We start from the raw sequence: 27,982 nt of genomic DNA on the forward strand, positions 1-27,982 counted from the left end.
TCCTGCCAGTGGAAGCCTCCAACCATAACTACATGAACACATTCAGAAGCCCAGCAACCACCTGTAGCATCGCGTTTCTCCGTGTGAGAGACTCTAGAGCCGTGCACGTGACTTGGCATGTTAGCACAAGCTAATCACTGGGGTATTTGACACGTACCTGGTTAGCATAAAGCTAGCTCGTGCGGCTCTTCGTCCTGTGGGTGCTGCTCTCCAAGTTCCTGAAAGCGAGTGAAAGTCAAGCCAAAAGCTTCACCCTCATTTAGTGAAAAGCTTTATCTATTTGGCGTTTTCATTTCACTTTGGTTGTGTTTTTCTCACTCTGTGCCACATCCACTTTCTTGGCCGCTCAGAATAGCTTCTTCCACTCGCCAATCAACACGCTAAGTCACGTGCGCACTGGACGCGCTGTGATTGGCTGATGTAACCAAGCTTACTCGCCGCCCACAAATCACCAAAACATCAAGATACACGCTCGGGAGGGAGTTCAAGGCAGACAGAGGCACTGACACCCATGTTTAGAGGCCGAGAAGAGACAATTAAGCTGGATTTTTCCAAAAGTTGACTTTCTTTTTTTTTTTTTAAATCCTGCAGACTCTACATTTAAAGGGATGGTTAGGACTTTCTAAGTAATCTTGAAAAACTCTCCCTTCTTGACATTTGCCTGATCATAATCAAAACTTTAAAATAAGATTATCACCATCAATAGGTTATTTCTAAATACTACTTCTTGGCTTCCCGGTTGGGTCAAGCAGGACCGTATTGATTCTCCATGACTACACCATGCCGACTGACAAAGTTAAGAAGGGAAAAAAGAGATCTGTGTTTTTCAGCTCAAAATTATTTCTGTGATTATTCTGTAGTGATGGTGGACACTGGAGCCTGACGTTGACAGAGAAAGGACAGAAGAGCAGAAGAAAGCTAAACGAGAGAGTGATAGAGCACGAGCTAAAGGCTAAAACTCAAGCTAAAAGCTTAACCATGGGTTTAACTTTTTGAAGTAATGTTCATTAAGTGACCATAGAGAGACAAGCATAATGTGTGTTTCATATGTATACAGTCACCTGCTCTGCCTGCAGGAGGAGGACTTACCTGTTTGTGAGATAGAGGAGGGGCCTGCGGCAGCACTTGCTGCTTGTTAAAAAAGCAGTAGGTGCTGGAGAATGATACATGCTTTCACATCAAACTCCAAACTCTAGATAAGTCCCTAGATTTGTGGCTCGTCGTTTATATATATATATATATATATATATATATATATATACATATATATATATATACATATATATATACATATATAAAGTCGATACAGGGGTCTGAAAGTCACAAAGTATAGCTACAAAGTCGCTGTGTTTGCAACGGCAAGCCAAACAATTGTATTATCTGTTATATTAAAAAGATAACTTTCTTTGATTGGATGAACACACTTTATAGCGGTGAGTTTCTGGTAGATGATTCAAAATCCACAAAGAAAAAGGAGTCATGTTTTGCTGATGCTTTGGTTTTTAGGGTCGCGTCACTCAAACATTTTCTGTCACAGTCCGGTAAACTAAACTCTGGAATTCTGCAGAAACTAACTTTCTGAATGTGTCTAAGTGATGACGTGAAGAACAGTGCACTGAGTTTGAGTGAATAAACAGTATAGAGTTTTATTGTTTGTATTAAACCAGAATGATAAGTACTATAGTATACATTACAAACCAACATGTTAAACCTGGGAATACATTGAAAAAATGGGAACACTAATGACAAACACATTTTAAATAACAGAACTGTACACTTCAATATGAACCTAAAAAAACGAAAGATTTAAAAAAAATATTAAACTGCGGGACTAGCAAACGAAGCCAGAGCAACAAGGAGGTGAAAACTAGCAGAAAGAGATTAGTGCTGGAATATTAAAGTAAGGCAGCAGAAGGCAGCAGGAAAGACAACAGAAGGATTACGACCTTTACACGTTAAACTGCAGAGCGACTCCATCATGAATAAACTCACAGGTTAGTTAGGAGAGACTTGGTAAAATGTAAAACAACTAAAACTGAATAAAAACTCTTATAAAACATGCTTGCCCCAACACCCCTAAAATAAAATTTAAAAAAAAAACAACCATAGTAAATATCGTCCCTCAGTCCGCAGACCAGTCTGTACACACCAAAAGGTTAATCTGCAGTATATGAAAGATGACACTTCTTCAAAGTAATGTTCTTGTACTTCAGGGATTTTAGATTCTTGCATTAGCAGAACATTTTCTTCCTGCAGGACTCTGGACTCCTGTTAAATTGTGATTGTTTTGGAAAGTGATCCCTCATCGTTGTAAGAGTAGAAATCATTTACTGCATAAGGTAAGTTTAACTTTTTTTAAAGTTTTCAAGGAATAAAAAAAAAAAAACTTTGCATAGCTGAACGAGTAAAATATATATATATATAACTTTATCCCAAATCTTTTTTCATAGCAACATTCCTTCAACAGTCACCAGGGGGCACTCTATGCCCCAAAACCAGTGACGTATTTTATAAACATTTGTAACAAACTTTCTGCAGAAATTCAATTTAAACTTTCTGTCATATAAAAATAAGTCGCCATTTTCTGATTTTGTTAATAAAGTGTTCACACAGCGAGTCACATATTTAGTTTATCTTCTAAGAATAAGTGATTCTTCCTGATCTTTGGAAAAAACTCTGACCATGTGACACTCTGAGGACAAACTAGTGCAAAACACGGTAAGTGCAACGTTGAATGATGTCTGACGTCCACATAATCCAAGTTGTGTGTGTGTGTGATAGAGAGAGATGTAAGGTGGACAGTTGAAACAAAATGATGCACATAAACACAGTGCATGCCCCAATTTATACAACGGAGGATTAGGGCCATTTAAAAAAAAAAAGCTTATTTACAAGATTAATCTTAAAAATATACGAGGAAAAACTTATTGTTGATTTAATCTATAGCTAGGCAATCAGGATAGCAGCAGCCACCTGTACAAACATGAGGATCGTGGAGCATTTTGCGAAGTTTAACTTTAGAAACGGGTTCACAAATAAGGAATTATTTCATCTTAAGACACCTCAGCATAACATCCACACATGTGTAAGGATCCTGAAAAGATGGAAGAAGCTGGGGCTTTGTTAAGAACGCCAGACATTCACAGATTAGGCTCCCCCCGATCAATATGGACACCTCTATGCAGAGCCAACGCTCTAATGAAACATCTGCAAATCACAGCATTGATAATATATGATACAGAAATATCAAATAACTTCACCAGGAGATGTGTAGTGCCATCATAATCATCTAACGTCTTTTTTATACTCCTTTCATCGATCCTCTGACCGCCCATAGCTATAGACTAAGATGAAGAGTTTATTCTCATAAATTTATGTCTTAACTCTCATAAATTTATGTCTTTTTTTCCTGAAATTTATTAGATTAATCTTGTAAATTTATTTTTTTCTTCCTTAATATGATCCCAATAATCTGTGGTAAATTCAAAATAGCTTTAAGAAAAAAAAATCCATCATTAATTTTGAAAAAATATAAACAAAGACTGTACAATTTTTTTAAATAAAAGTAAAAAAAAAAAAAAAAAAGGATTTTGGTGAAGTCAGAGTTCAAATGATTTGTTCAGAGAGTCTTTCAGAGTGAAAATCTCACATTTCAGATTTTAGTTTTGTTTCTGTAGACGCTTTTAAAATATTCATTAAAATCTCTTTGTAAACAAATTGCCCTTTTAGATTAAAAATAATCTGTAGCTGACTAAAATTAGGACTCTCATAGTGTTAAATGTATAAATACATGAATGAATAATCTGCTTTTCTATACACAAATGTAACATTGAAGATCCCTTCAGTCTTCATTTTTTCCACCGTTCTTTCAGAGCCTGAAGTGTCCACAGCTCACATGGAGAAGAATGTGAGAGCAGTCTTTAGAGGAAAAACAGAGGATGTCCACTCTCTGGGCAGCCATATTGGTGTTATGATCTTATGGTATGTTACCAAGGTGATAAGGTTGCCATGGCTCCATGTCTTCCTGCATCCGGTTTGGTCTGAAGAGAAAAGCCGGACCTGATTTGAAACACGCTGATCCAGCTTGAGTGTGGTTGAGAAAGAGTCACAGATTATATTCACAGTCTGTTAACATGTTCAGATTTACACTCATTAAATGTTCACAGTCGGTCACTGCGGAAAGAATCCTCCACCGAGGGGTCAGGCAACACCATGTCAGGGTCGCTGAGCATGCTCAGACCGTCCAGGCTGAGCGGCTCGATGCGTAACTCTTCCTCCAGTGGGAAGTCTCCTTCAGAGTCAAAGCATTCAGGAACAGACGAGAGGGCGGCGCTGATGTCCTTCGCCAAGGTCGGGTTCGAATCATCTGAGAGAAAGGATTAGGGTTAGATTGACCTGGAGGACTAAATTACCTGGTGGACTACAGCTGGGTTATGACTAGAAGGTCAAAGAGTTAGAGCTGTGTTTGAGCTTCAAAAGGAGCCCGTTGATGGAGGATTTCAAGTAGGATGCATCCTTCTCAAACAGCTTCATTAAATCCATAATTAAAAACCAATCTCATGAGGAGATTATGACTAGACTAGGATGCATTCCCCAGGACTTCTTCTGTGTTTGAACAGCTGTTGTAAACTGGATATCCACTGACTTTTCTTTGTTTCTCTTTAACTTTTACACAAATAATGGTTAAACACAGACTTACCAGTTAGGATGATATTTGGAAGTCCTCCGCTGCAGTTTGCATACAGCATATTGGGCCTCATGCTCAGAGAGTCCTGCAGGTTGCCCTGGCTGCCCCCCAGCCCAGAGAGGCTGGCCTGAGAGCAACTGAGCTGTGAGGAGGAGGAGGAGGAGGAAGGGTTGATGCCAGAGCTTCCCACCGTGGAGCTCATTGAGTTTTCTAGCAGACCGAAGTGGTCCAGCTGGGCGGCAGATGGTGGACAGGAAACAGACACAAAACAGTCAGGGCTGAGCTATGTACAGATATTTTCTTCAAATTATTTCACAAACAGATAAAAACTGAGAAACATTTAAATACATTTGAAAATCAACCCCTTTTAAGTGTATAAGGCTTCTGTGTGTGCCCGTGTGTGTGTGTGCACCTGGTAGGGATGGGTTTTGCCTCGGTTAGGGAAATGTGGGTCCATGAAGGGATCATTGAAGAGTGCTGACATGTTGTTCTGATAGAGAAGAAAGAATTTAAGTATTAAAAATTCAGAAACATCACTCCACAGTTAGAATAACAAGGAATATAATCTGATTAAAGATAATCACACTAATCCAACAGTCTGATTTTCAGTCCAAGGACAATACTCAGTGACTTTTTTAAGGACATCTTGATAACATAATTAAATTGTATTAGGGCTGTCATTTTAACGCGTTAATTAGATTAATTAATTACACCTCAAATTAACGCATTATAAAAATTAACGCAGATTAATCTGGATCCCAAACCAGCAGGGCGTTCAAAGACGCACTTGTTTTCAAATGTCTGGCATTTACAAACCGTTTGTTCTACTTGTAAAAAGTGGTGTTCTCGTCAGATTTTCAAATTTCCGACGGTCCCTGAATGTATCACACGTGACATCAGCAACATGCTTTACACCGGGGGGGAAGCATGAGTGATTTTTGGGGGACAGCCGTCCACATCTCGTTTATTCAAACGTCCATTTTGAAATTCTGCAGAAAATCAACCGTTTGCTCAATTCTGTAAAAAACAGATAATTCTACACTCTTTACTGCATTAAACAAGCCCTGAATGATCGATATTTGTCCTGAATTTAAATCTAAAGAATTCTTTGAAAATTTGCTTCCATCTTCCTGGTGTCATGTTTCAGCTTGGGGCTGCTCTGCACCAATGAGCAACAGTTTGTGTGTTCAGAGCATGTAAAACTGAAAATACTTCACTTTTCTTTGATCCAAGACTTGAGTTAAGTGTTTTGTACATAGTTCCTCACAGTTTTTTGCCTTTAGCCCTGGTTCTCCTGACCTCATAGAAGTATAGAAGTTCATATTGCAGTGAAAATTGAGTCCACACCGAGTGAAAATGTGACAGAAGCAAAAACCGTCCTAAAAATCAAATCAGCTTATCTTGGGTGCAGGACTGTGTAGATTTTGTAAAGATAGAATCATAACACTTTTTTCATGTGTTCCTTATGCCACAGGGTACCTAAAAATGTGTTGTATATATTCCCACCTTATTTTTTTTAAATGTTTTTTAATGTCTTTTAATGTAATTTTAATGTCCTGGAATTCAAATTCTTTATTGTGGGACCTTAAGCATTATGAGATTAAAATGTGATTAATTAGATTAATTAATTACAAATCCTGTAATTAATTAGATTAATTTTTTTAATTGCCTGGCAGCACTGGTTTGTATTGATAAAAAGTATCAGAGAAGTCTGTTCTGTGTCCTCTATCCTGTTTCCTCCATTCCTTCCTGCCTGTTGCCTTGTAGAGAGAGCACACATATTCTTCATGGCTCTCACCTGGCCAGAGTTAAAGTCCAGTGGGATGCCCTGAAGGGGGGAAACAGGTTGCTGCTGGTGTTGCTGTTGGCGTTGCCGGTTCTGGTCCAATGCATGTTGGGATTGTTGGTAGAGTGGGTAAGGTGGGGGAGGCTCCCTCGGCATATTGGACGTATCCAGAGCCACTCCCTGAAGAGAAACATGTTAACATGTTAGATATGCTGAGTTATTTAAAACATAAGAAAAAAAAAGACGGTTCAGTCCAGACTCAGTGATCAGCTGAGCCCAAAACTCTAACAGAACCAGAACACCTGCAGAACAATCAGGTTTTACTGGAAGGGTTTATTTCATCAATGTATTTTTCTGATAGGGATTTGTACAGTACCTGTGTGATGAGAGTGTACCCGTGTGAGGGCCGCTATACCTGTGATGGAAACATATCTGCATCCAAAGTCCCTACATCCTCCAGCCTAAACTGACCGTAGATAGCTTTTTGGGGCATTCAGTTTTCTAATCCAATGGTAAAAATTTGTTGTTGAAATGGCTCAATTTGGGGCCGTCATTGGGGGACTCTACCTTCTGGGAGAGGCAGGAGCTCATACTCAGAGTTAAGGGTGTGTGATATGTCCAGCAAAACTCTCTGTGGAGCTAACTATTTATCTCGAAATATAAAAAAGTATTTGATAATTACCTTTAAAGGCTTCTGAAATCATGAGCTCATACCAACTTAATACAATCCGTAGCAGTAGCACATGTTGGTAACCAGATGCTGTTTAGGAGGAGAAAATGGGAGCATACCTGTGTGATGGGAGACAGAGAGGGGGACATGGTCGGGGACAGCTGTTTGGACAGTCCTCTGCGTTGTTCACTGCCAGGTGACAGGGTGAGGGGGCTGATGGGAGCGGGACGCCGTCGGGCAGAGTTGTTGGACAGACGCAGAGATGAGTTAATGGACGGGTTGCTGAGGGAGGACTGCAGCTGGCAGGTGCTGAGAGACGCCTGAATGGACGGATTACTGAGGGATGAAGACAGACCTGCAGGTGCAGAAGACACTGAAATCAATATCATATGTCATAATCAAATATAATCAATACACAGGTTAACTGATGTTTCATTTGCTCTGCATCCAAACCACAGAGTCATTCAGGGTGTTAACCTGCTGCCTTAATCCACAAACAGCTGACTGGTCCTTCATAGCAGCTGACTTTGTGTTTGGATCATTGATCTTAGTAAAATAAGAAGCTCCCATCCCTGCTTAAAATCACGAGTGTGAGGAACACTCACATACACACACACATACACACACATTCACATAGAGATGTTCCACCCACCCTGTGAATTGCCAAGGCCCAGGTGCATCATGGCGGCGGGCAGGTTCCCGGTGCTGCTGCCACCACTGAGGTTGGGGAAGGTGGCTTGGTCATCTGGGTCGAGCGGTGTGGAGAGGGGCGATGGGAAGTGGAGGTTTGTGAGGTCGGGCAGAGAACCGCCTGAGTTTAACAAGCCCTGGTAGTGGCAGAGACCCAGGTTCTGGTCTGGAGATGGAAAAATACTGCAGAGAGAAACCTGGACGTTAATCTAACGCTAGAAGTGTTGGTAACATCATTACACATGATCCAGCTGTATGTACAAACACACACACACATCTGCATGTTTTATCTTTTTAAGAAGTGTAAAAAAGTCATTATAGAAAAACACATTAAAACAAACATCTGTAGAACACAGATGATGACCATCTCTAACACTTCACTACAGTCAATGGTGTGTGTCTCTGGTCAATTATTTGAACATCCACAGTAAATGTTTATGTAAAGCTGAATTCTCCTGGGAGCTTAGTGCTTTCAAAAGACCCTGAGTGTGTTTAAGACAAATTCTTCCTCTAACGTCATTAAAAGACAAAGTTAAAAATGATTTGGGTTTCATTTTAAGACAGAAATTAAATTTTCACACTGACTTGATTCCAGGCACTTCGCAGGATTTTGGCCTGGAGGCCAGAGATTGGACCTGAAACAAAAAACACAACTTATTAAAAATGTATTTCATGAAAACACATCATCCCTGCTATTTAACCCTTCGGGTACCATTTAAATGAGCATTATATCCTGAAGGTGGCGCCATGATCTCTCTGTGTATAACGCAATATTTGGTGTATTAACAGAGTGTGTTGCAGACATGCTCAGTCCTGTTCTGTCTGCGTTCTGAGGATCAGTTTGTGCTCTGACTCTTAATGTTTGAAGTAAGGCCTGAATGAAAACAGACGCTGAGAAAAAATAATAAAAGATTTAAAAGGCAGAGACATAAATAAAGCAGAGAATTGAGGGGGAAACGTGTCTTTAGGTTTTGTCTTATTAAAAACTGTGCTGTGTAGTTTAAAGAGAGACAACCTTCATGTCTTTGTGTGGTTTAAAGTCCTCACACTGGCTCTGAGATACTCAGCAAGGAGCTGGTTGATGATTTAATGAGACCAGAAATAAAATATCATCCAACCTGCTTCATTACTATCAGACAGAAAGTCTCTGTAAAGGTGTTTCCTTCACAGACCAGTTTTGGTTTGGAGGAGAAACAGAGGGACATTTATAAGTTCAATCACTCCCCTTGTATTTGAAAATACCAAATAAAAGTCGTAACCCAAGGACTGGAAACAGATTTACCCAAATCAAACTTTGTTTTTTATTCATGTCTAATTAAAGGCATTAGTCGGAACTTAATAAAACTGAAAACATCCCTGCAGAAATGACCAAAATACAACATGACATTAGTCTGCTTAAATGAAGACACAGTGTAAAACCATAGACAGATCAATCAGAACTATCAGAAACAAAACAGGTAACTACTTCACCTTCTTGGCCTCCCACAGCTGCTTCGGCAGAGGTTTACTGACTCCGATCAGACTTTCTTCATTAGCGAGAGGAGGGAAAGCGAAGACTGCAGAAAGATGAAGAGGAGAAAGCTGTTACTATAGATCAGGGGTAGGCAACCTAGGCACGGGTGCCAGAGCTGGCACACAAGGCTACTTATGTTGGCACTTAAAGAATAATTGCAATGAGACAGAGGACAAAATAAATCAATAAATAAAGTAAATAAAAAAATATTGTGTTGTATTCTATTTAATACTTAACAAGAAATTGAGCACACTATAAATGTTCTTAAGTAAAATTTTAACAAATAATTTTAAATAATACATTTATATCATTGATGCTACAAGTGTGCGAATGTGTCTTGCAAGTGCGTCACTGCAAATCTCTTGGGACATCAGTCTGCTAGCTCGAAATTGCATTTATTTGGCGGCAAAACAGTGTTAGCAAAGTATGCAAAACAAAGCAACACATTCAAAACTTTATTTACAGTGAAGATCCAGGCAATGGAAGGAGGTTTTACCATTTCTCACTGCATAGCTACGCATGGAAAACCATTCGAGGAGGCTTTCTTTTCAACTGTCAATGATTTTTATAAAAGAAATAAGTCTTGGCACTTTGGGCATAAGTGTATTTTGAAGTGGCATGAGGCATGGAAAAGGTTGCCTACCCCTGCTATAGATACTAATAATTTACAGTAGTAAGAATCAAACAACAATAAAAATAAGAAAAAATGTCTGAAGATGGAAAAAAACTCACTGTTTCCAGAACCGTCCAACTCAGCATCATTAACACTTGCTGTTACAAAACAAACCCGTAAAAAACACACAGACACACACAGACACAGACACAGACACACACAGTTTAATCATTAAGAAAAGGAAATGTTAGAAGCTAGAACAAAAAAAGCAGACTGAATTATTCAATGATATCCAAAAATAATGTTCCCAACAGTCTAAAAGATTTAGAGAAATACCCAGAGGACACTAATACATAACCCTGTTATCATCACTTCTTAATCCAGAGATTATCACTTCTTTGTCCTGGGGTAACAACTGTACAATTCAGAGATATTGACTTTATAATCCTGGTGTAACAACTGTGTAATCCAAAAAATCATCACTGTTTTTTTCAGACGGAAAAAAAGAACAGAAAAACATTTAAAGACAAAAAATGAAACTCACTTGATCAAAAGAAAACCTTGAGGTTACAACCCATGGTGGGTGTGTGTGTGTGTGTGTGTGTGTGTGTCTCTAACCGTTGCGTTGGGGAGGGGCTCTGCTCATCTGCTGATTCATTCCAAACGGGTCCTGAGGGTTTGGATTCATTACACTTGTGTGGAGAGCAGAGTCTGAGTTTGTCCTGGGAAGAAGAGGAGGATTTGTAAAAAGAGGAAGAAAAAGACAGGAAGGAAATTAGGAAGAAAGGGAAAAAAAAGGGAAGAAGAGGAGGAAAAGAAGAAGAACAGTCTTGTTAACCTTCAGTTTCCTGCTGGTTATGACACATATTTTTGAGGTGATGGGATTCATTAACTTTGACACTCTGACTCTTTAAATTGTTTAAAATAAACAAGGCTCAAGCTTCAAACAGTGAAATCAAAGTGAATTCACATAAAACTCATCAGTCTGAAATCATCATTTCAAAATAAAAGTCCTTTGGAGGCGACAGGCTGAAAGTCAAGGTGTGAGAGGTGCAGCTGGTTAATATGAGGAGAAAACAGTGAAAAATAACCATAACCACACCCTGACAGAGATGTTACCATCAGATATTTAAGACAGGAAGCAGAGGAACAGGCTGAAAAAAAGAGGTGTTAGTGTTGCTGAGATGGAGGTGTGAAGAGCTAAGAACAGAGAGATCAAAGGTCACCTGTTGAGTTGTGATATTAATCTAAAACCCGGCCGTTTGTCCTCCATCCACGGCTGCTGCTCCCTTTAAAGAGAAGAGGACAAAACAGAAAAGACGGACACCTTTTAAACCCCTGAAGAGTTAGGGAGGAAATATCTGTTAGGATGGGACCAGTCTGTGAGGGACCCTGACAAAACTCAGAAAGAAGAAAAGAAATGAAGTGAAGAGAAGGGAGATAATTCTGATTTTTCAGCAGCTCTGAATGAAGACACAGGGAAGACTGAGGCCTGAAGCTGATTCCTACAAAGATAAGTGGATAAAAAAAAAATGTTTGATCCAGATCAGGAAAGTCTGGCCTCCACCCTCCTTTGGGCTCAACCAAATGAATGGCTGTACCTCACATCTCAAGAAAGCAGGAAATCCTGTACAGTTTGTGTTTATATGTTGATTATTTGGACTTTTATACCATGAAAAAACATATTTCTCCAGTTGAATCAAAAGGATTTTAAACAGAGAAATTGGACAGTTCAGGTTGGGTTTGCGTTTCTTCCTCTGGGATAAACAGTTTGGTCTTTAAAACATCTATAGTAAGAACAGAAAAACTGTTGGTAACCCAGTTGATGAAAAATTAATGCGCCACATGTACAAACAATCATTCTTATGAAATATTGATGAGGAGGAGCTGAACACGCAACTCTTTCTTCATGGTTCCCACCAAAAAGGATGGGATCACAATTAATTTGGGTTATGTGACTATGAAGAAAACCATTGCTGACTTGTAGGGGTTTTTTTCAATGGGTAACACAGCTGACACAGATTTCTCAGACACAGACAAAGTGCAGTATTTTAACTAAATTAATAATTTAAATAGTTTTTAAAACACCATTGTCATGTTGTAATGATTATTTTCAAGAAGTAATACTAAAAATGATAAACACAAACATGTATTCTAGTGTTGATTTTGAAAAGAAAATTTGACATTTGAGAAATCAGACAGCACAAAAACTGCAAATTCCAACACATTTACGACACGTTTTTTTGCTAATTAATTATGGAACCTGTTAAGTTTCTGTTTTACCTGAAAGTGAAAGATCACCCAGATGACCCACTGTAAAATTGGTCCTTGCTTGAAATGAATATTTATTACAATTGATAAGTACACCCCATGGACTTAAAATGTGCTCCTAATCATAGAATCTCTTATATATTCCTCCGCCTGCAGCGCTCTGATCAGCTGTTCATTTTGTGGTTTCAGAGAGAAAAACTAAAAACAGACTATGACATCCTGTTGACTGAAGACAGTTTATGAACCGGAGCTTGCAGAGGAAAGACGAGACTCAGTGGACCAGAGGAGAGGAAGGAGAAACTTCTGAGCTAACAGGAGAGCACCAGCGATCCCTGATTACCTGGTGGTACAGGTGTTTAAAAAGAGGATCCTTGAAGGGGGACTTTGAACAAACATAAAACCAGCTGCATAGATAGGACTGCAGTCTGCTTCACTCATCATCCAGAGCTCCTCAATGAATGCCGCAGTTTTACACACTTTATTCAGGTTTCACAAGTTCAAGCAAAAAAAGTTAAATGATAGAGCTAGGGCTGCAACAAAAAATCGATAAAACCAATAAAAATCAATTAGTAAAAGCATCAACGTTTTTTCCATAATCGTTGCACTGTGCTGCGCCATTACTGTGTTAGTTTTAGGGCTGCAACGATCAGTCGACATAATCGATTTGTCGACTACAAAAAAATTCATGGACGAAATTTTTAATAGACGACGTGTCGTATTATTGTTTTTACTGTTGTTGTCATATGGTGAAATGAAATATCAGGAGGTAATACTCATCTGTAACTTCAGTTTACTGCACAAGGCACCACATTAAAAGATACTTTTATGGGAAAAGATCACTAAGTTCATACATGAGGAATATTGATAAGGAAATATCTCTAAGCCCCGACAGCACTGAGCGCTGACAGAGGCTCTGAATCTCCAGTTTGGACGGCCTGACAGCTTCCTTTGTTTAGCACCTCATAACGTGATTTAGAGAGCCTTCACTCTCTGTCAGTTTTTCAGGATCTGAGTCACAAACTAGTGTCAAAACTCCCCTAACATTTTAAAAGAGAGGACATTTATCCGATGGAGCTCTCACTCTCAAGCTCACACTGCACAGGTAACACTCAGCAGGGAGGAGAAGTGCGCATGAGAAAAGTGGAAGTAGCCCATGTAGAGAAATCAAACTTGACGCTTTGTTTTGGAGAGCTGGGAGAGAGTCCGGGGGGATCATACAGAAAGCAAAGCAAACCCCAATGAGCAAATAAATATGAGAAAATAAGCCCAAAGTCACTAATAAGCGGTCTTACCAACACTGCGAACAACAACTTAATTTTTTGTTACCTGTTTCATTCATTTTGAGATTCATTTTGAATTTGGGTTTTTTTATATTGTACTTATATAAATTTTTTGTCATCATGAATGAAATAAAGACAAACAAACAAACATGACACAGGGCTGACCAATCAGAGGTGAGAACCTAACTCTGGGTAAATGCAGTGAAAATGCAACACACAGGTTGAGTTATAAAGGTCTGCACAATTCAAAGGCCAAATTATTTTGAAACACAAAATAACCGTGATTAATCGACTAATCCAAAAAAATAACCAATAGATTATTCGACATTAAAAATAATCGTTAGTTGCAGCTCAGTTAGTTTGTCTTCAGTGTATTTGTCTTCTTCCTTTTTGTTGGATTATTTAGCGGTTGGCAACTCGCTGAAGGTGCATTACCGCCATCTGCTGTACTGGAGTGTAGATTACCTGGGCCATGGGGCTGTATGTGCCATATGTAAACAGACCAGCGTGGCGGAGGAGAAGCCAAGCCAGCAGGTGAGGGAAACAAGTAAACACACGAATAATGGCAGAGTTTGGAAGTATTTCACGCTGAGTAAAAGTACACTGTGTGTTCACTGCAACATCTGCAAAAATGACCTTGTATAGCACAGTAGTACGACTGCAATAATCCAGCACTTAAAAAGCAAACATGTTGGGATCATCGATGACGAGCGCGGGAGCTCATCAGTGAGCTACAAAATCTCACATACACTCCTTTTATATGTTGTGAAACTCATGGTATGTCTTTCAGGACTCGTTTTGTCTTTTTATCAAAATGTCACCCCATTTGAAAACCAGTTCATTAATCTTGGCATTAGCGTTAGCTGCTTCAGATAGTGGTAGGGCAGAGGGGGTGAACTGTTTGACCTGCAGGTGAAAAAATTGAGGACGCATTTTCAATTATTTTCCTTTTTGGTGCACTAAGTTCTTAATCTGAAGACATAATATATTTTCTGTTATTTTGCCCAAACTGTTGATTCTTTAAGTGACAATACATTTATGTCATTTGTTATATTTTATAGATGTAGCATGTGGTCAGTTCAAACTATGTTTAAATATGTTGTTTCTTTGTATGAATCTTAAAAAAAATAATAATAGTCATCAACAACAATTACAACGCATGTTTGGTTTTTTGAATTTTACTATTATGCCCCCCCCCCGATTCATTGATCTATCGTAAATATAATCGCAAGAGTAATCAATTACTAAAATAACTGTTAGTTACAGCCCTAGATAGAGCGCCTTCAGAGGAAGTTTTCAGCTCAATTATTTTATTACTGAATGACTCAACACCATGTTTACCTGATCAACCAACGCCGTTAGCTGCAAAAGACTGAGCCAAGATAGATTTATCAACAAGAATTCATCTTTAACGACGGCACATAACCATAAAAACAAGAGATCAAAGAGTCAGACGTCATCCACATGAACAGCTGATCAGTGCCAAGGGAACACGAGATGTTGATTTTCTTAGGGTGAGCTAAACAATGCGGTAGAGCTGAGCTGTCTGCAGGGACTGGTGTGTCCTCTTCAAAGGTTAGGGTTCAGCAAAAACAGAGAAGTGTTACAGAAGGTTAGAGTAAGTTGAGACAGGAAGGGGTGTTCAGGTTAAACCAGCTGACTGCTTCTAAACAATTTTAGTCTTGACTTAAAGCTGGTGTTTTCAGTCTGCAGGAGCTGGTCTTTAAATAAAAACACCACTCAGCCCAGGTTAATGGGAAAGTCTTAATGAGCAGAAATGGAGACCAGACATCAGATTGCCTCGATGGAGAATAAAATCTCTTGCGGATTAATGCAGGAAGTGTAAGAGTTTTCTTCATTCCTCCAAAACCTCCACAGAGAGCTTTCTCTGAGACTCCATCCCCAGAGAGGCTGGTTCAGAAAAACAGCCCAAAGATGTCTGAACAGAGGAGGAGGAGGAGAGCGTGGGACTCTGACCCTGAAACAGACTAAAGAGACCACAGGGAACCAGTTTACTATCAGAGGTCCTCTCTCAGACACTTTGCAGTCTTATTCTCACCGCTACGCTACAAGTAAATTCCAGATGAGGGATCTGAAGCCAGCTGAACACCTGCCTCACTGCAGGAAGGAATAAAGATGACAGAAAAGACTATCAGCAGCTGGACCAATGTTTAATGGCTGAGAGAACTGATCTGATCCTGCATTTTAGACATGCCTTCAGCCCAAGAAACTGTAAAACACTGCTGCTGAAGGTCCTCAGGAGTCCTACCTCAGCCCCTCCCACAGAAACGTGTAATGTGTGTGCTGGGTTCAATTAAACACGTCAGGAAAGACAAACATATGAACCTGAAGGATCCGAGAGATGTCTTTGATTCCCAAAACCAGAAGGCCAGATAAATAATGAAATCCATCAGGTAGGGATGGGTACCAAGTTAGATACTTTGACAGGTACCAACCGAATTCTGTCTGTAGTATTGAGTACCGAATCAAACGGTACAATGTTTTGGTGCCTAAACGCATCTTTGTGACTGTGAGAGAGTGGAAGAGTAGGCGATTTTCCATACTGGATATGAACACAACATTGCAAGTTTACTTATAATAAAAGTATTACATTAAAAAAAATTTGGATCTTATTATTAAACAAATCATTTATTACAGGGTATATGCTGAAATCCTGAGGTTAAATCCAATACCTGTTTAAGACTTTTTTAAAAACCTTTCAAAAAGTTTTAAGACCTTGTTGTGACTTTAAGCTGTTGTTAGCAACCGATCTTTTCTACTACTACTACTATTACTAAACTACAGTTGGAGTTTGCATTTTAACATGAATTAGGTAAAATGAGAAGGAATAAAGCTTGAAAGAATAAATAAAACTAAAGGCGGGTTAAATGACATTCCCATTCTCTCAAAAAGTAACAGCAGTTATTCAAGACCAACTTACAGAAAAAAACAATTTATTTCATCGTCAAAATTTGGGACATGTGCTTAAGATTGTGTTATTTTCTTTCTATCAGCGTTACATACGGACGGCAACTAAACTACTGTACAAACTGAGTTTGTCACATTAGCCTACGGATATGTTGGGCTGCTAGCGTTATGTATAGCCTGTGCCTCACAAAATCTCAACTTTGCTTGTTGTCAAGTCTGAAACAACAGTGTTACAAAACTGTATCGATAAATACCTTATCTCATTGCATTAAAAAGGTGATTTGGACAAAGAAAATTTGTTGCAAAACAGCTGAGATCAGGGGAAGCTTTCTCTAAATTGTAAGAATCCAAGATCCCAGGCAGGGTTCCTACAGCTCAAGCTAAGCTAAATTTAAGACTTTTTAAGACTTTTTTAATGAAGTTGGGAATCAAATTTAAAAACAAGTCGACAATGAACCTCAATTGAAACAAAAAAAACTAACAAACAAAAACACCTTATGAATTACCTGGGTTGGAGGCAACTTTAACCCAATGTTTATTTTACATAAAAAATCACTTTTTACCTTTTTTTAACCCCATTTTTTTTACAACTTTATGCCTATTTTGCCCCGATTTTTTTGGCCACTGTCACAACCATTTTTGGAATTTTTACATGTTTTTTTAAATTTAATTTCAAATTTAATTCTTAATTTTGCTGCCACAATCAATTTTTCAAAGCCACTTTTGGATTTTTTTGCCAATTTTCCCTCATTTTTTTCTCTCTCCAGGCAACCTAAGTAGAACCAAGACATGCGTCTGCTTTAAAAGTTCCTGGTGCAACCACATCACCGTTTTGTTAGTTCCACTATTGTGATTACTCGATGTTGCCACGAAAGTAAATGAGGAAATTATTTAGAAAAATAGATAAATGTTACTAAATATTTTTTTTTACTTCAAATGAACATAAATCTTACCAATGTGTTCAAATTTTTAAGACTTTTGAAATTTGGATTTAAGACTTTTTAATGCCAATTCAGGCCTTATTTTTAGAATTATGAATTCAATGCCTTTTAAGACTTTTCAAGGATCCGCAGGAACCCTGCCAGGTCCTCAAAAGTCTGAGACATTTTCTCAGGAGGCTTGAGAAACTCTTATGATCTAGAGTGAAATATTTTGAGATGCTAAAGCTTTTTCTAGATCCTCACGCTGGTCCGTGATGAGTGTGATGAGCAGCATGATCGTCCAATCACCAGGTGTGGTTATTTTTGAAAGTTCAAAGGTGTGTCGGGTTAGTTTGTAACAGTCGCAAGGAGGAAAATAAATATCCATGGATTGAATATGAATAAAATGTAATAACTCATAACATTAGGATTAAGACTTTTTGATACTTTTTAATGGCCTTAATTTTCCCACAACTGATTTATCAACTTTAAATACTTTTTAAGACCCCACGGACACCCTGTATTACATCATAAACACACAAAAGTACCAAAAATTGGTACGGTTGAGTACTAATACCAATTGCCAGGTACCAGATATTGGTACCGTATTGTTTCAAATGAGAGAGGTATCCATCCTTCACTGGTCAACTGTACCATACTCCAGCTATATTTGCTCTCCCACTGGCCAGTAGGGCCTGAGTCACACTGCTCCAATATGAACCAGACTTAAGGGACACCCATGGCCTGCTTACATCATCATGGCATCATGAAGCACAGTCTCATTTATATTTTTCTTCCCCTATTGTTTGAAACATTTGTCAAGAGAAGTGGACGCAGCGATTATATGTGATTATGCCTCATGCCCTTGTTGTGTGCACATGCTTATACTTGTGCATGAAGTGTGCCGTGGACTTTAGGGTAGAAGCTTGGGCATGGTAAGGACAGTACAGTGTAACCAAGCCCTGAGGGTCCATCACACATTTTTTTCACGTATTCTGATATTTTTTCAGTCGAGATGTTGATTTTCTGCAGCATTTCATCACAAAGAAGAACCATATTTGAACCTAAAGGGATGTCAGAGACTGCCTGAGTACCTCTCACATTTGTCAGTCCATGAGGTTAGTCAGACTGATACAGAGCAGCAAAGCAAGGTTAAGGATAAAACACAGAGTGAAACGATGACCTCCACCCATCATCAATAGACCCAATGTGATCAGAATCTCACCATCCAACCAAACATAACATGAAAAATTGACAAAAACACACAAATAAAGCTGACTTCTTCTGCTGCTCGCTGGCTGTGTACGCTGCGTCCTGACAAACAAGGTCACCTAACATTTCCAATCTGTTTGTAACAGAACACAAGGACAGAGACAAAAAAAGCAGGCGGGGAGGGAGGGCCAAGCCAGGAAAGAGGACTTATCACATCCTGCTGTCAGAGGAAGGCAAGAAGAAGCTTTTTTTCAGCAGGTGAACAGGTGTGTCACTCACCTTCTCCAGCTGTTGTCCAGAGGAGGAGACAGGTAGACCGCTCCATAGGGAGAGCTCTCCATGTAGGTCTCAGTTAAAGAAATGACTTTACAGAACCAGAAGTTTCAGAAACACTCTGTGAGCCACATCAGAAAATGTGTTTTTAATGATAAAACAAAACCAAAATTCATAAAAGATCAACCAGTGTTCCAACATCCATCACACACACACAGCTCTGTCACTTTGGCGCCCTGATCAGATCAGCTGATCAGAGGTTGCTGTAACCCGCTGTGAAGGATATCTGCCGGCCATGCTTGTCGATGGGTCTGCGATGGGGGGAGTTGATGCGGTTTCGGTCTCTGTGTACCCTTTCCACCAGCCCGTGGTGACGTGTCCCTCTGACAGAATCCAGTCCTGAAGGAAATCCAGCCTGAGAATCAGAAACCAGTTTCACAGTGAACTTTGGCAGAGGAAGGGCACTGTGGTTAAACACATATAGCAGGGGTCACCGACCTTTTTAGCACTGGGGGTTAGTTCAAAGGTTCTGAGAAGGACAAAGAGCTATTTGTTTGATACAAACTCACGGAACAACACACCTGCACAGCTCACCTTTACATCATAATATTAACCACAATCATAAAATGTGTATGATCATGTTTACTTTAATTACTCCTTACAATAACCATCAACAATGATTTCCAGAACAATGTTGATAGGAATAGGGATGGGCATTGATAAGATTTTGTCACTACCAATGCCCTTATTGATTCTGCTTATCAACCCAATTCTTTATCGATTCCCTTATCAATTCCTCCTGTGAATTTCCTCTGTACAAAAAGTAGCTTTACTGGTTTTCTGGGTCAACAACATTACATTGAGTTTATAGGTGAAAAAATATGTTATTGGTCACTGGATCTGGATGTCTCTAGGTGTCTTCTCCCCCATGTTTTCATTTCATATCTGTTATAACGGGGCGCTGGGCACGATAGCTGCTTCCACAGTTCTCCCATTCCTGTATTTCCATGCCACTGTGTCTCTATGTGTCTTGGTAGGAATGAAACTGGAATGTAATTTCCCCTCGGGGATCAATAAAATAGTTCTAATTCTGGTTCTGATATGCAGAAATAGGAAAAAATTGCATGTCATGTGACATTGTGTACTGTATTATTCATTCAAGTAGTCCATCTAGTGTCTCAAAGTGGTTATAGCAATATTCTAAGCTGTTTGGAATCTTGCCATAGTTATGAAGCCATAAGCCTGCAAGTATTTAGACATTTGGAGTAGAGCCCGACCGATATGGGATTTTTGGGGCCGATGCCGATACCGATACTGGGGGCAAGAAAAGTCGATATCCAATATATCGGCCAATATCCGATATATCAACCGATGTCCCATGTATCGGCTGATATATATAATAAATTCATTGATGTACACGGGATATATACTGTATATAATCACAAATCCTTATAATACCAATATGATTCAAGACAGAGACAGAACACTATTAAATTAAAACAAGTAACTTTAATTATAAAACTGTCAACATAAGGACTGTAGTGTAAACCAATGATAAATAAGAACAAGCTGTAAACACCTTTAATAAATAAGTCAAACTTTAAACACAGTAAGTATGAAAACGTGGTGGACGTGTGAAATAACAGTAGAATTTATCTCTGTTTATCTCACAAAAAAGCAACTTACACGATGTTAATATGTCATTCTATAGTCTTACATTACATAATGTTGGACAGAGGGGGCGGGCACTCGGGCAGTGTGCAGCCCAACACACAGACACACAGGAGCAGGAGCCACAGAATCTCCGTGGAGCAAAAGTTTTTATAATCAGCTACATTTTGGCCAATGTCGATTAATTGGTGACAGGCATAATCGGCCTGATTAATTGGTCAGGCTCTAATTTGGAGTTTTCAGTATCGTTTAAAAAGACTAACTGTGATATGTTTCTGTGATGAAAGTTGAAATTCTACTCTGAAGCTGCAGTTATAATGATGTATGCTAACCACAAGGGTTTGGCATGTGCTTTAAACTTAAGACAAGGTCAGGGTTCCTTTATAGAGTAAACATCTTTGATTGAAAAAAAAAAAAAAACATAAATTGTCATTTTGAAATCTGAATTAATGCAGGTGTTTTTGATTTAGAAAAAACAACAACTAAAATTTTTAGAGGAAGCCTTAGATGAATGTGAAGAACAAACATCAGGCTTGTGTTTTCAGGTTAAGCTTTATCATTTAAGTTGAATTCATTTTTCATTTTGACCCAACCATCAGTTACTTTCACCTATGAATAATGACCTGTGATAATTAAAAGAACATGTTGAAACCACCTCAAAAACTTGTGGAAAAACTCTACAAAACTACGTTTAACACAGCCCGCTCTTAAAGTGGCACAGATGAAATCTATTAAACTAAAGTCAACCCTATATTTTTAATCAAAGAGAGATCAGAGAGCTCTCATTGTTGTGAAGTGGACAGAAACAGAGAAACTAAGTCGGTCTGTTGATTTTTTTCCTGCCTTGTTCTCTAGGATCTGTTTCCCAGCATGCTCAGTCCTTGGAGAGCTGACACACATTCAGAGAGAAGAAGACGAAAAACCCTGCTCTCATCTTTTATTCTTTCTGTTTTCAGTTAGCACATAAATTATTTAATGCTCTGAACAGAAACTTGTTTTCACTCCTGTGATTCAGAGCAATGTTATGATGCTTTTAAGACCAACAATGACTCTAACACCTCAAAGTCTGTTTCTTCTAAAACACTTCATTGTTTGCTTGAAGAAACACTGTCACCAAATATCACCACATTTAGTTCAAACAGGACGGTTACTAACCAAAGACTGATGTTTCTGTGTACAAATGATTCAGTAAAACAGTCAGAGCTTTGATGAGACCAAAAACAATTTTCCCCTCAAAGGCAAAATGCATCATTTAATGAAAAGAACGAAAAGATCAACATCTAAACTTTCACAGCTAGGCTGAAATATGAATTATTAATCGCTGACAGGAACATCTTTTTAACAGGGTGTTATTTTCTGGCAGCTTTACTTAGTTAAGCTAGCCCTAACCCAAACCACAGAAGGTTCAGAGCCAGCATCAGCCAGCATCCCCTTTCCTGTGTGTCCCACCTACTCTTCCCCAGTTTCCTCCTCTGAACCACTGTCCTGTCCTCTCTCAATCATAGAAAAAATAGATAATAGATGAGGGTTAAAAATTCTTTTTCCATTTCTGAAAATGGTTCACCTTTTGCACTGTACATAGGTCTTAACAACTAATACATGTTTCATGATTTTGAACAATACTACAAGTGAAACAATCAGAGACGAGCAGTAAGTCTGGCCTTTAAATCTCCATGAAACTGAAGTATAGTTACAGAGTCATTTTTTACCAGCAGGTTATTCAGACCAGGTCTCACCTGAAACTCAGCGCTGGTGTTGCTGATCTGGTTGACGTTGGGCAAAGAGCCTCCATAGTACTGAGTCCGGGACTGAGACAGCCGGAGCTGCTGGACCTTCTGAAACTGCACCTGTCAGTCAGAAGGCAGGACAACAAACACTCAGTTAACTTTTGATCTGGAGTCTGCAGGGACTGAACTGTGGACTGATTTTCAAAGCATTTACTTCTTCAGTCACTTTCTGTTTATGCTGGTTAACACTCCTATCCAGTAGGGGGCAGTAGTGCAACACCACACCTCTTAGATGGCTCAGTTAAAAATGCTATGAGAAGGATCTGTTTTAATTGCACTCCCTTGCCACCTTGTGGCCCGGAGTCTCTTCACACTGTCGTAATTTACTTTAAGCGAGGCGTGTGTTTGTTTTGAAATTAAATGGCAATCGTATTAAACACATTTTCTTTATTCAAGAACACTTTTTACTGGATACAACATGCTGCGCCAACGGGGTACGATTTGAAAGGTGACATCAAGCAGACATTGTATACCAGTATTGGTGTTCTGAGGTATCTGTGGGCTAATGTCACAACAAGTAAACATTGTCAGTTTGTGGGTAGTTTAGTAGCCGTTTATATTTAGTGCAAATGGCAGCCCAATGCTCTAAGACATGTCCATAATGTGTAGTGTTAGTAAATCCTAGTTAGCTATGTCCTGCCAGTCATCTACCAAGCAGAGCTACCCGGTACCTGGCAATCGATACCTGTACTCAACGGTACCAATTTTTGGTACTTTTTGTGTTTATGTGGTAAAAAATATCAATTTGTTTAATAATAAAATATATTTTTTTTTCAACTTAACATATTTATTCTTCAATATATAACTTTGCAATGCTGTGTTCATGTCCAGCATGGAAAATCTCCTACTCTTCCACTCCCTCACAGTCACAAGAATGCATTTAGGTACCTAAACATGGTACCTTTTGATTCTATGTGAACCGGTACCCGGTACTTTTGACAGAATTCGGTCGGTACCTATAAAAGTACCTAATTCGGTACCTATCCCTACTCTCAAGTTTGAACAGACCACTGCAGAATAACTGCTGACTGTGGGTTGGAATGAACAATGTTACAAACAGCGTAGCCCCTGTGTTATACAGCAATATAGCCCAAGCTAAATGCTAGTAAGTCCTTAGCTCTGGCTGTGTCACGTTCTGTTCATTTGCCCTTTTTCTGTCTCGCAGTTAAGCTCTGTGTCCACCATCACGACAAAATCAATCACAGAAATTGTTTTTCAGCAGAGAAAAACACAGATCTCTCTCCTCTCCACAAAACTTCGTCAGCTGGCGTGTTGTTGTCATAGAGACCTTGACGTGCCGTGGATCAATCCAGTCCTGGTCGACCTGAACTGGAAGCTAAGAAGTAGCAATTTAAAATAACCTGTAACCTTTAATAATGGTGCAGACAATCTCATTTTAAAGTGTGGATCACAATCAGGCATATATCAAGAGGGAAGGCTTTTTTAAGATCACTCTCAAACTCTTCACAGCCCCTTTAAGACCAGCAAAAGTCAATATGCTGTTTTTTTCTGGCAGAAAAAAAATCCTGTGAGCCACAGAGATCTATACAGTAGAATGATTGTGGCTGGCAGAGCTATACCCCTCGTAAACTTAATTCTGTATGGTTTGTTACTCTTAAAGACAACTGGAGGACAGTAAAATGTCAGTTTTCCTTTTTCTATTTTAATTAAAAAATGCAATACACACAGGTTGACATATTTCAGTGGTTGAGCCACAGATTTGCTCTTATATACATTACTGCACTTTATTTAGAAAAGAGAAATCATATTAATTTTTCATACAATCGTTCATACCAGGCCTGTTGTTGTGCAGTGCTTTGATCCCTGATTTCATTTAAAGTAACACATGTACAAGGCTTGAAGTGAAATCAATCGGCCAATATTCTGCTCTGATTGCAGATAAATAAAGATATGTTATTTATAACAATTAATCTCACTTCAGGCCTGGCCGTACAGGAAAGGATTGTTTATATGTTGACAGTTTCCTTTGTTGTGTGGGTCATACTATAAAATGATTTATAACTTGCATTTAGTGAATAATGCAGAATAAAAAACTCCCACCCAAAAAAGATCACATGCAAAATCACAATCACAATATTGCTCAAAAAAAGTCTCAATTACATTATTTTCCAAAATCGTTCAGCACTAATTTCTAAATGTGAAAGGTACCTATCCCTTGGCATACATGATGTGAATGAAACAGAGACAGTAACCAAACCACAGCTCCTACAAAATAAATGAATGTATATTAACTATGATAGAGGACATACAGGCTTGCAAAAAGAGGGACACACTCTAGGAAACAATCAGCATGGCTTCAAACCAACACACTGCTGCGAGCCACCACAACAACTTCCTGTCAGAAAACAGAAGGCGACTTGTTCTGCCAAGAGAAGGTGAACAGAGCCAATCGTCAGCTGTAATCTGGAGGCAAATCAGATTCATTCATCGGTTCATCCGGGCATTTCTTCATTAGACTGCACAAAGGGCAACATTTGAATCTCAAAGACTGGCCTAATGTGATTGTATCACAAGGAAGGACGTAGATTTCTCACACACTGTTACAGGGAAACTGGAGATGGGCTGGGAGGTGGATGGGTTCCAGTATAGTATTCTGTTCAACAGTGAGTGCATTCAACATTGTTACCAGGAAGGAGCAGATTTGAATGTGTTTAAGGCAGTAAACAAAAAATGGAAAATTCTTCATTTATAGAAACGTGCAGGATATCAATGATGGTGTATGGCCCTTTGGAAAGATGGCAGCATCTCTGTAATTCTGGTGCAGACTGTGGTGCAGTATTCAACAACTTCATCATTTTAAACTTAAGTTATCACTTTAAATTACCATGATGGAGATTAATTTAAATCACCCTTTTAGGGTTTTGGTTTTTTTTAATTATCACTTTAATACAGAAGCGTATTGCATTCACTTAAAGAAAAAAAAACAACTCTGGTTTTTCAGAGTAATTTATTCTTCGGTTTGTTTTTTGTGGTAATTAATTTTGTTTTTCTGATTCATATTTTTTTTATTGGTTTGTTTTTTGTTATAATTATTTCTGTTTTTATGAGTAATTTTTTGTGGTAAGTAATTTTGTTTTTCTGATTAATATTTTTTTATTGGTTTGTTTTTTGTTAAAATTATTTCTGTTTTTATAGGTAATTTTTTGTGGTAATTAATTTTGTTTTTTCTGATTAATATTTTTTTGTATTGGTTTGTTTTTTGTTAAAATTATTTCTGTTTTTATGAGTAATTTTTTTTTCTGTTTTCAGATTACTTTTTTCCTGAATCTTGGAGTAATTTTTTCCTGAAGTATTGAGCTACTTCGAAATCCCGTGAGAACCTCCAACCTGCAGACGACGCCCGTGGATGTGTGGTGGCTCCTGTGTCCCGCACGGATCAGAGATCCTGTTCGGCACATATATGCCTTGTCCTTAACTTTCTACCAGTCCGTACCGGGTCAATAAAGGTAAGGTATTAGTCGCACACAGGGTATGAAACCCCTGTTATGTTTTTGACTTTATCCTTATAATTTATATAAGCCTATTGTTCAATGTAATAATTAAGGAATAGACGAAGATGTGGCATTAAAAAAATGCATTGCTTCTATGTGCCGAACAGGATCTCTGATCCGTGCGGGACACAGGAGCCACCACACATCCACAGGAGTCGTCTGCAGGTTGGAGGTTCTCACGGGATTTCAAAGTAGCTTGATACTTCAGGAAAAAAATTACTCCTAAAAACAGGAGGAAAAAATTACCACGAAAAACAGCAGGTTGGAGGTTATCGCGGTATTTCGAAGTAGCTCGATACTTCAGGAAAAAATTACTTATAAAAACAGGGAAAAAGTAATCTGAAAACAGAAAAAAAAATTACTCATAAAAACAGAAATAATTATAACATAAAACAAACCAATATAATGATTAGAACAAAAAAACAACAAATAACATAAATCTTAATCAGAAAAACAAAGTTAATTACCACAAAAAAATACTCATAAAAACAGAAATAATTATAACAAAAAAATAATAAAACAATCTTAATCAGAAAAACAAAATTTATTACCACATAAAACAAGCCAAAGAATAAATTACTCTGAAAAACCTGAGTTTTTTTTTTTTTTCTTTAAGTGAATGCAATACGCTTCCGTATTTTTATTCTTGAATAATCACTTTTTGTGAATGAAGACAAGTGATCTCTTGTCTGTTGTTAATGTTTTCTTACACTGTCAGGGTTATGACCATATTGAACAGGGTTGGTCTCTGCTGAATGAAAGTGTGAAGACAAACTAGAAGTTCTGGTTGTCGGTTGAATACCAGAGATCTCAGTCAGCAGACTAAGTCAATCAAACAGCTCATTACATACAGATAGAGAGGAAGCTTTGTCCCAGATAACAGTCAACACCTTCATCCAGAAAGTCCACCAAAAAAAAAAAATCAGAATTATGTGAGAAATGTTGTGTATTTACCCTGGAGACTGTCAGATCAGTCATCAGCTGCTCAAAGGCCCGGGTTTCCTCCGCCTGCTTCTGGTTGTGCAGCGCTATCTTCTCGCTGAACTTACGGGGGTTAGAGCCTCCGGTGCCCGGGGAGCCGGACATGTTGACGGCCGCAGACAGAGTTCGAAATGTTTAAGGAGAATGGAGGCTGTTTCTCAGCGTGTCAGTAAACTCATCACACGGTGAACACACACATACTGCCGGTCCAAAGTGAACTGAGTCCGTCTGCAGAATCACAGCTAATTTGTGTGAGCTGAAGCTAACTGGGCTAAGCTAACGTCAGGAAAAGTTTTCTTGTGATCAAAGAATCAAAAAAAGCAAAATTGTAAATAAAAATACAAAGTAGGTTCATACGATCGCTCTGAAATCATCAATACAACGACTGACTGCTCATGAGAAGCTTATTGTCCGGTATAACCTCATCTTGACACACTAACAGGTAAAACACCTGTTTGAATGTGATGTTAGCATGACGTTAGCAGTACATGCTAACGGAGCGTTAGCTGTCATGCTAAAAGAGGTGAACGGAGGATAACAGCTGCAGCTAACTCAGTTAGCCTAGCTCTGCCTGTGACACCCTGACAATGATCAACAACACACTTTAAAAACTCGTCCCCGGTCGGCCTCTGTCGGCATCAAGCACTCTGAGTTCGAGACAGCCCAGAGATTAAATATTAAAGAGTCTGAATTTAAGATAGATTAAAGGTTAAACTGTCTGTTGTCTGAGATTGTTTAGCTAAACGTTAAAGCTAGCACTAGCAAAGCTCAAAGGTTTGTTCGGTAAATTTCAACAAGTGTCCGCTGGCTCTCCTCTGGACTCACTCAATATTAACTTATTTTCTCTCTGAAATGCAGAAACACCGCTCTCCATACAACGAAGATATCCAAAGATGAAGCTGGTTGTAATCCACAATTTCCGACAAAAATTAATATCTCAGTTTAGGAGTTAATCCACGGACAGCAGAGACATACTCCAACACGACGTCTCCACGAAGAAAAACGAACCGAGCCGAACAAAAAGCTCGTTTCTCCACCGCTACTCGGCCACAAGCCTTCTGGGAAGCTGCTGGTAATGTTTTTATCTCGTTAGCGTCCGTCCCACAGCCTGAACTTGCAGCTCAGATCCAGTGAACGGTCAAATCCCCCAAACTACAGCGAGACAAACAGCTCCGTGTGTCACTGCGG

At 38.8% G+C, this 27,982-nt stretch overlaps 1 protein-coding gene across 2 annotated transcripts; it reads right to left on the minus strand.

Moving 5' to 3' along the window:
- Positions 1–1,626: 1,626 nt before the first annotated feature.
- crtc3 (CREB regulated transcription coactivator 3) lies at positions 1,627–27,977 on the minus strand. Of its 2 annotated transcripts, XM_074666670.1 has the most exons (15): positions 26,768–27,977; positions 22,251–22,361; positions 19,128–19,258; positions 18,850–18,909; positions 11,186–11,248; positions 10,578–10,681; positions 10,079–10,117; positions 9,304–9,389; positions 8,419–8,468; positions 7,796–8,016; positions 7,263–7,498; positions 6,486–6,653; positions 5,100–5,177; positions 4,700–4,919; positions 1,627–4,366 (listed from the first exon to the last, which is right to left on the minus strand). In XM_074666670.1, the coding sequence occupies exons 1-15, from the start codon at positions 26,897–26,899 to the stop codon at positions 4,161–4,163; spliced, it is 1,905 nt and encodes a 634-aa protein (XP_074522771.1). In that variant the 5' UTR covers positions 26,900–27,977; the 3' UTR covers positions 1,627–4,160. The 2 variants fall into 2 exon arrangements, with proteins under 2 accessions (XP_074522771.1, XP_074522773.1); XM_074666672.1 differs by lacking the exon at positions 11,186–11,248.
- Positions 27,978–27,982: the final 5 nt, after the last annotated feature.

Source organism: Halichoeres trimaculatus, unplaced genomic scaffold (assembly GCF_033239565.1).
Source record: "Halichoeres trimaculatus isolate MK-OKI-2021-1 unplaced genomic scaffold, fHalTri1.1 fHalTri1_scaffold_3, whole genome shotgun sequence".
NCBI lineage: Eukaryota > Metazoa > Chordata > Actinopteri > Labriformes > Labridae > Halichoeres > Halichoeres trimaculatus.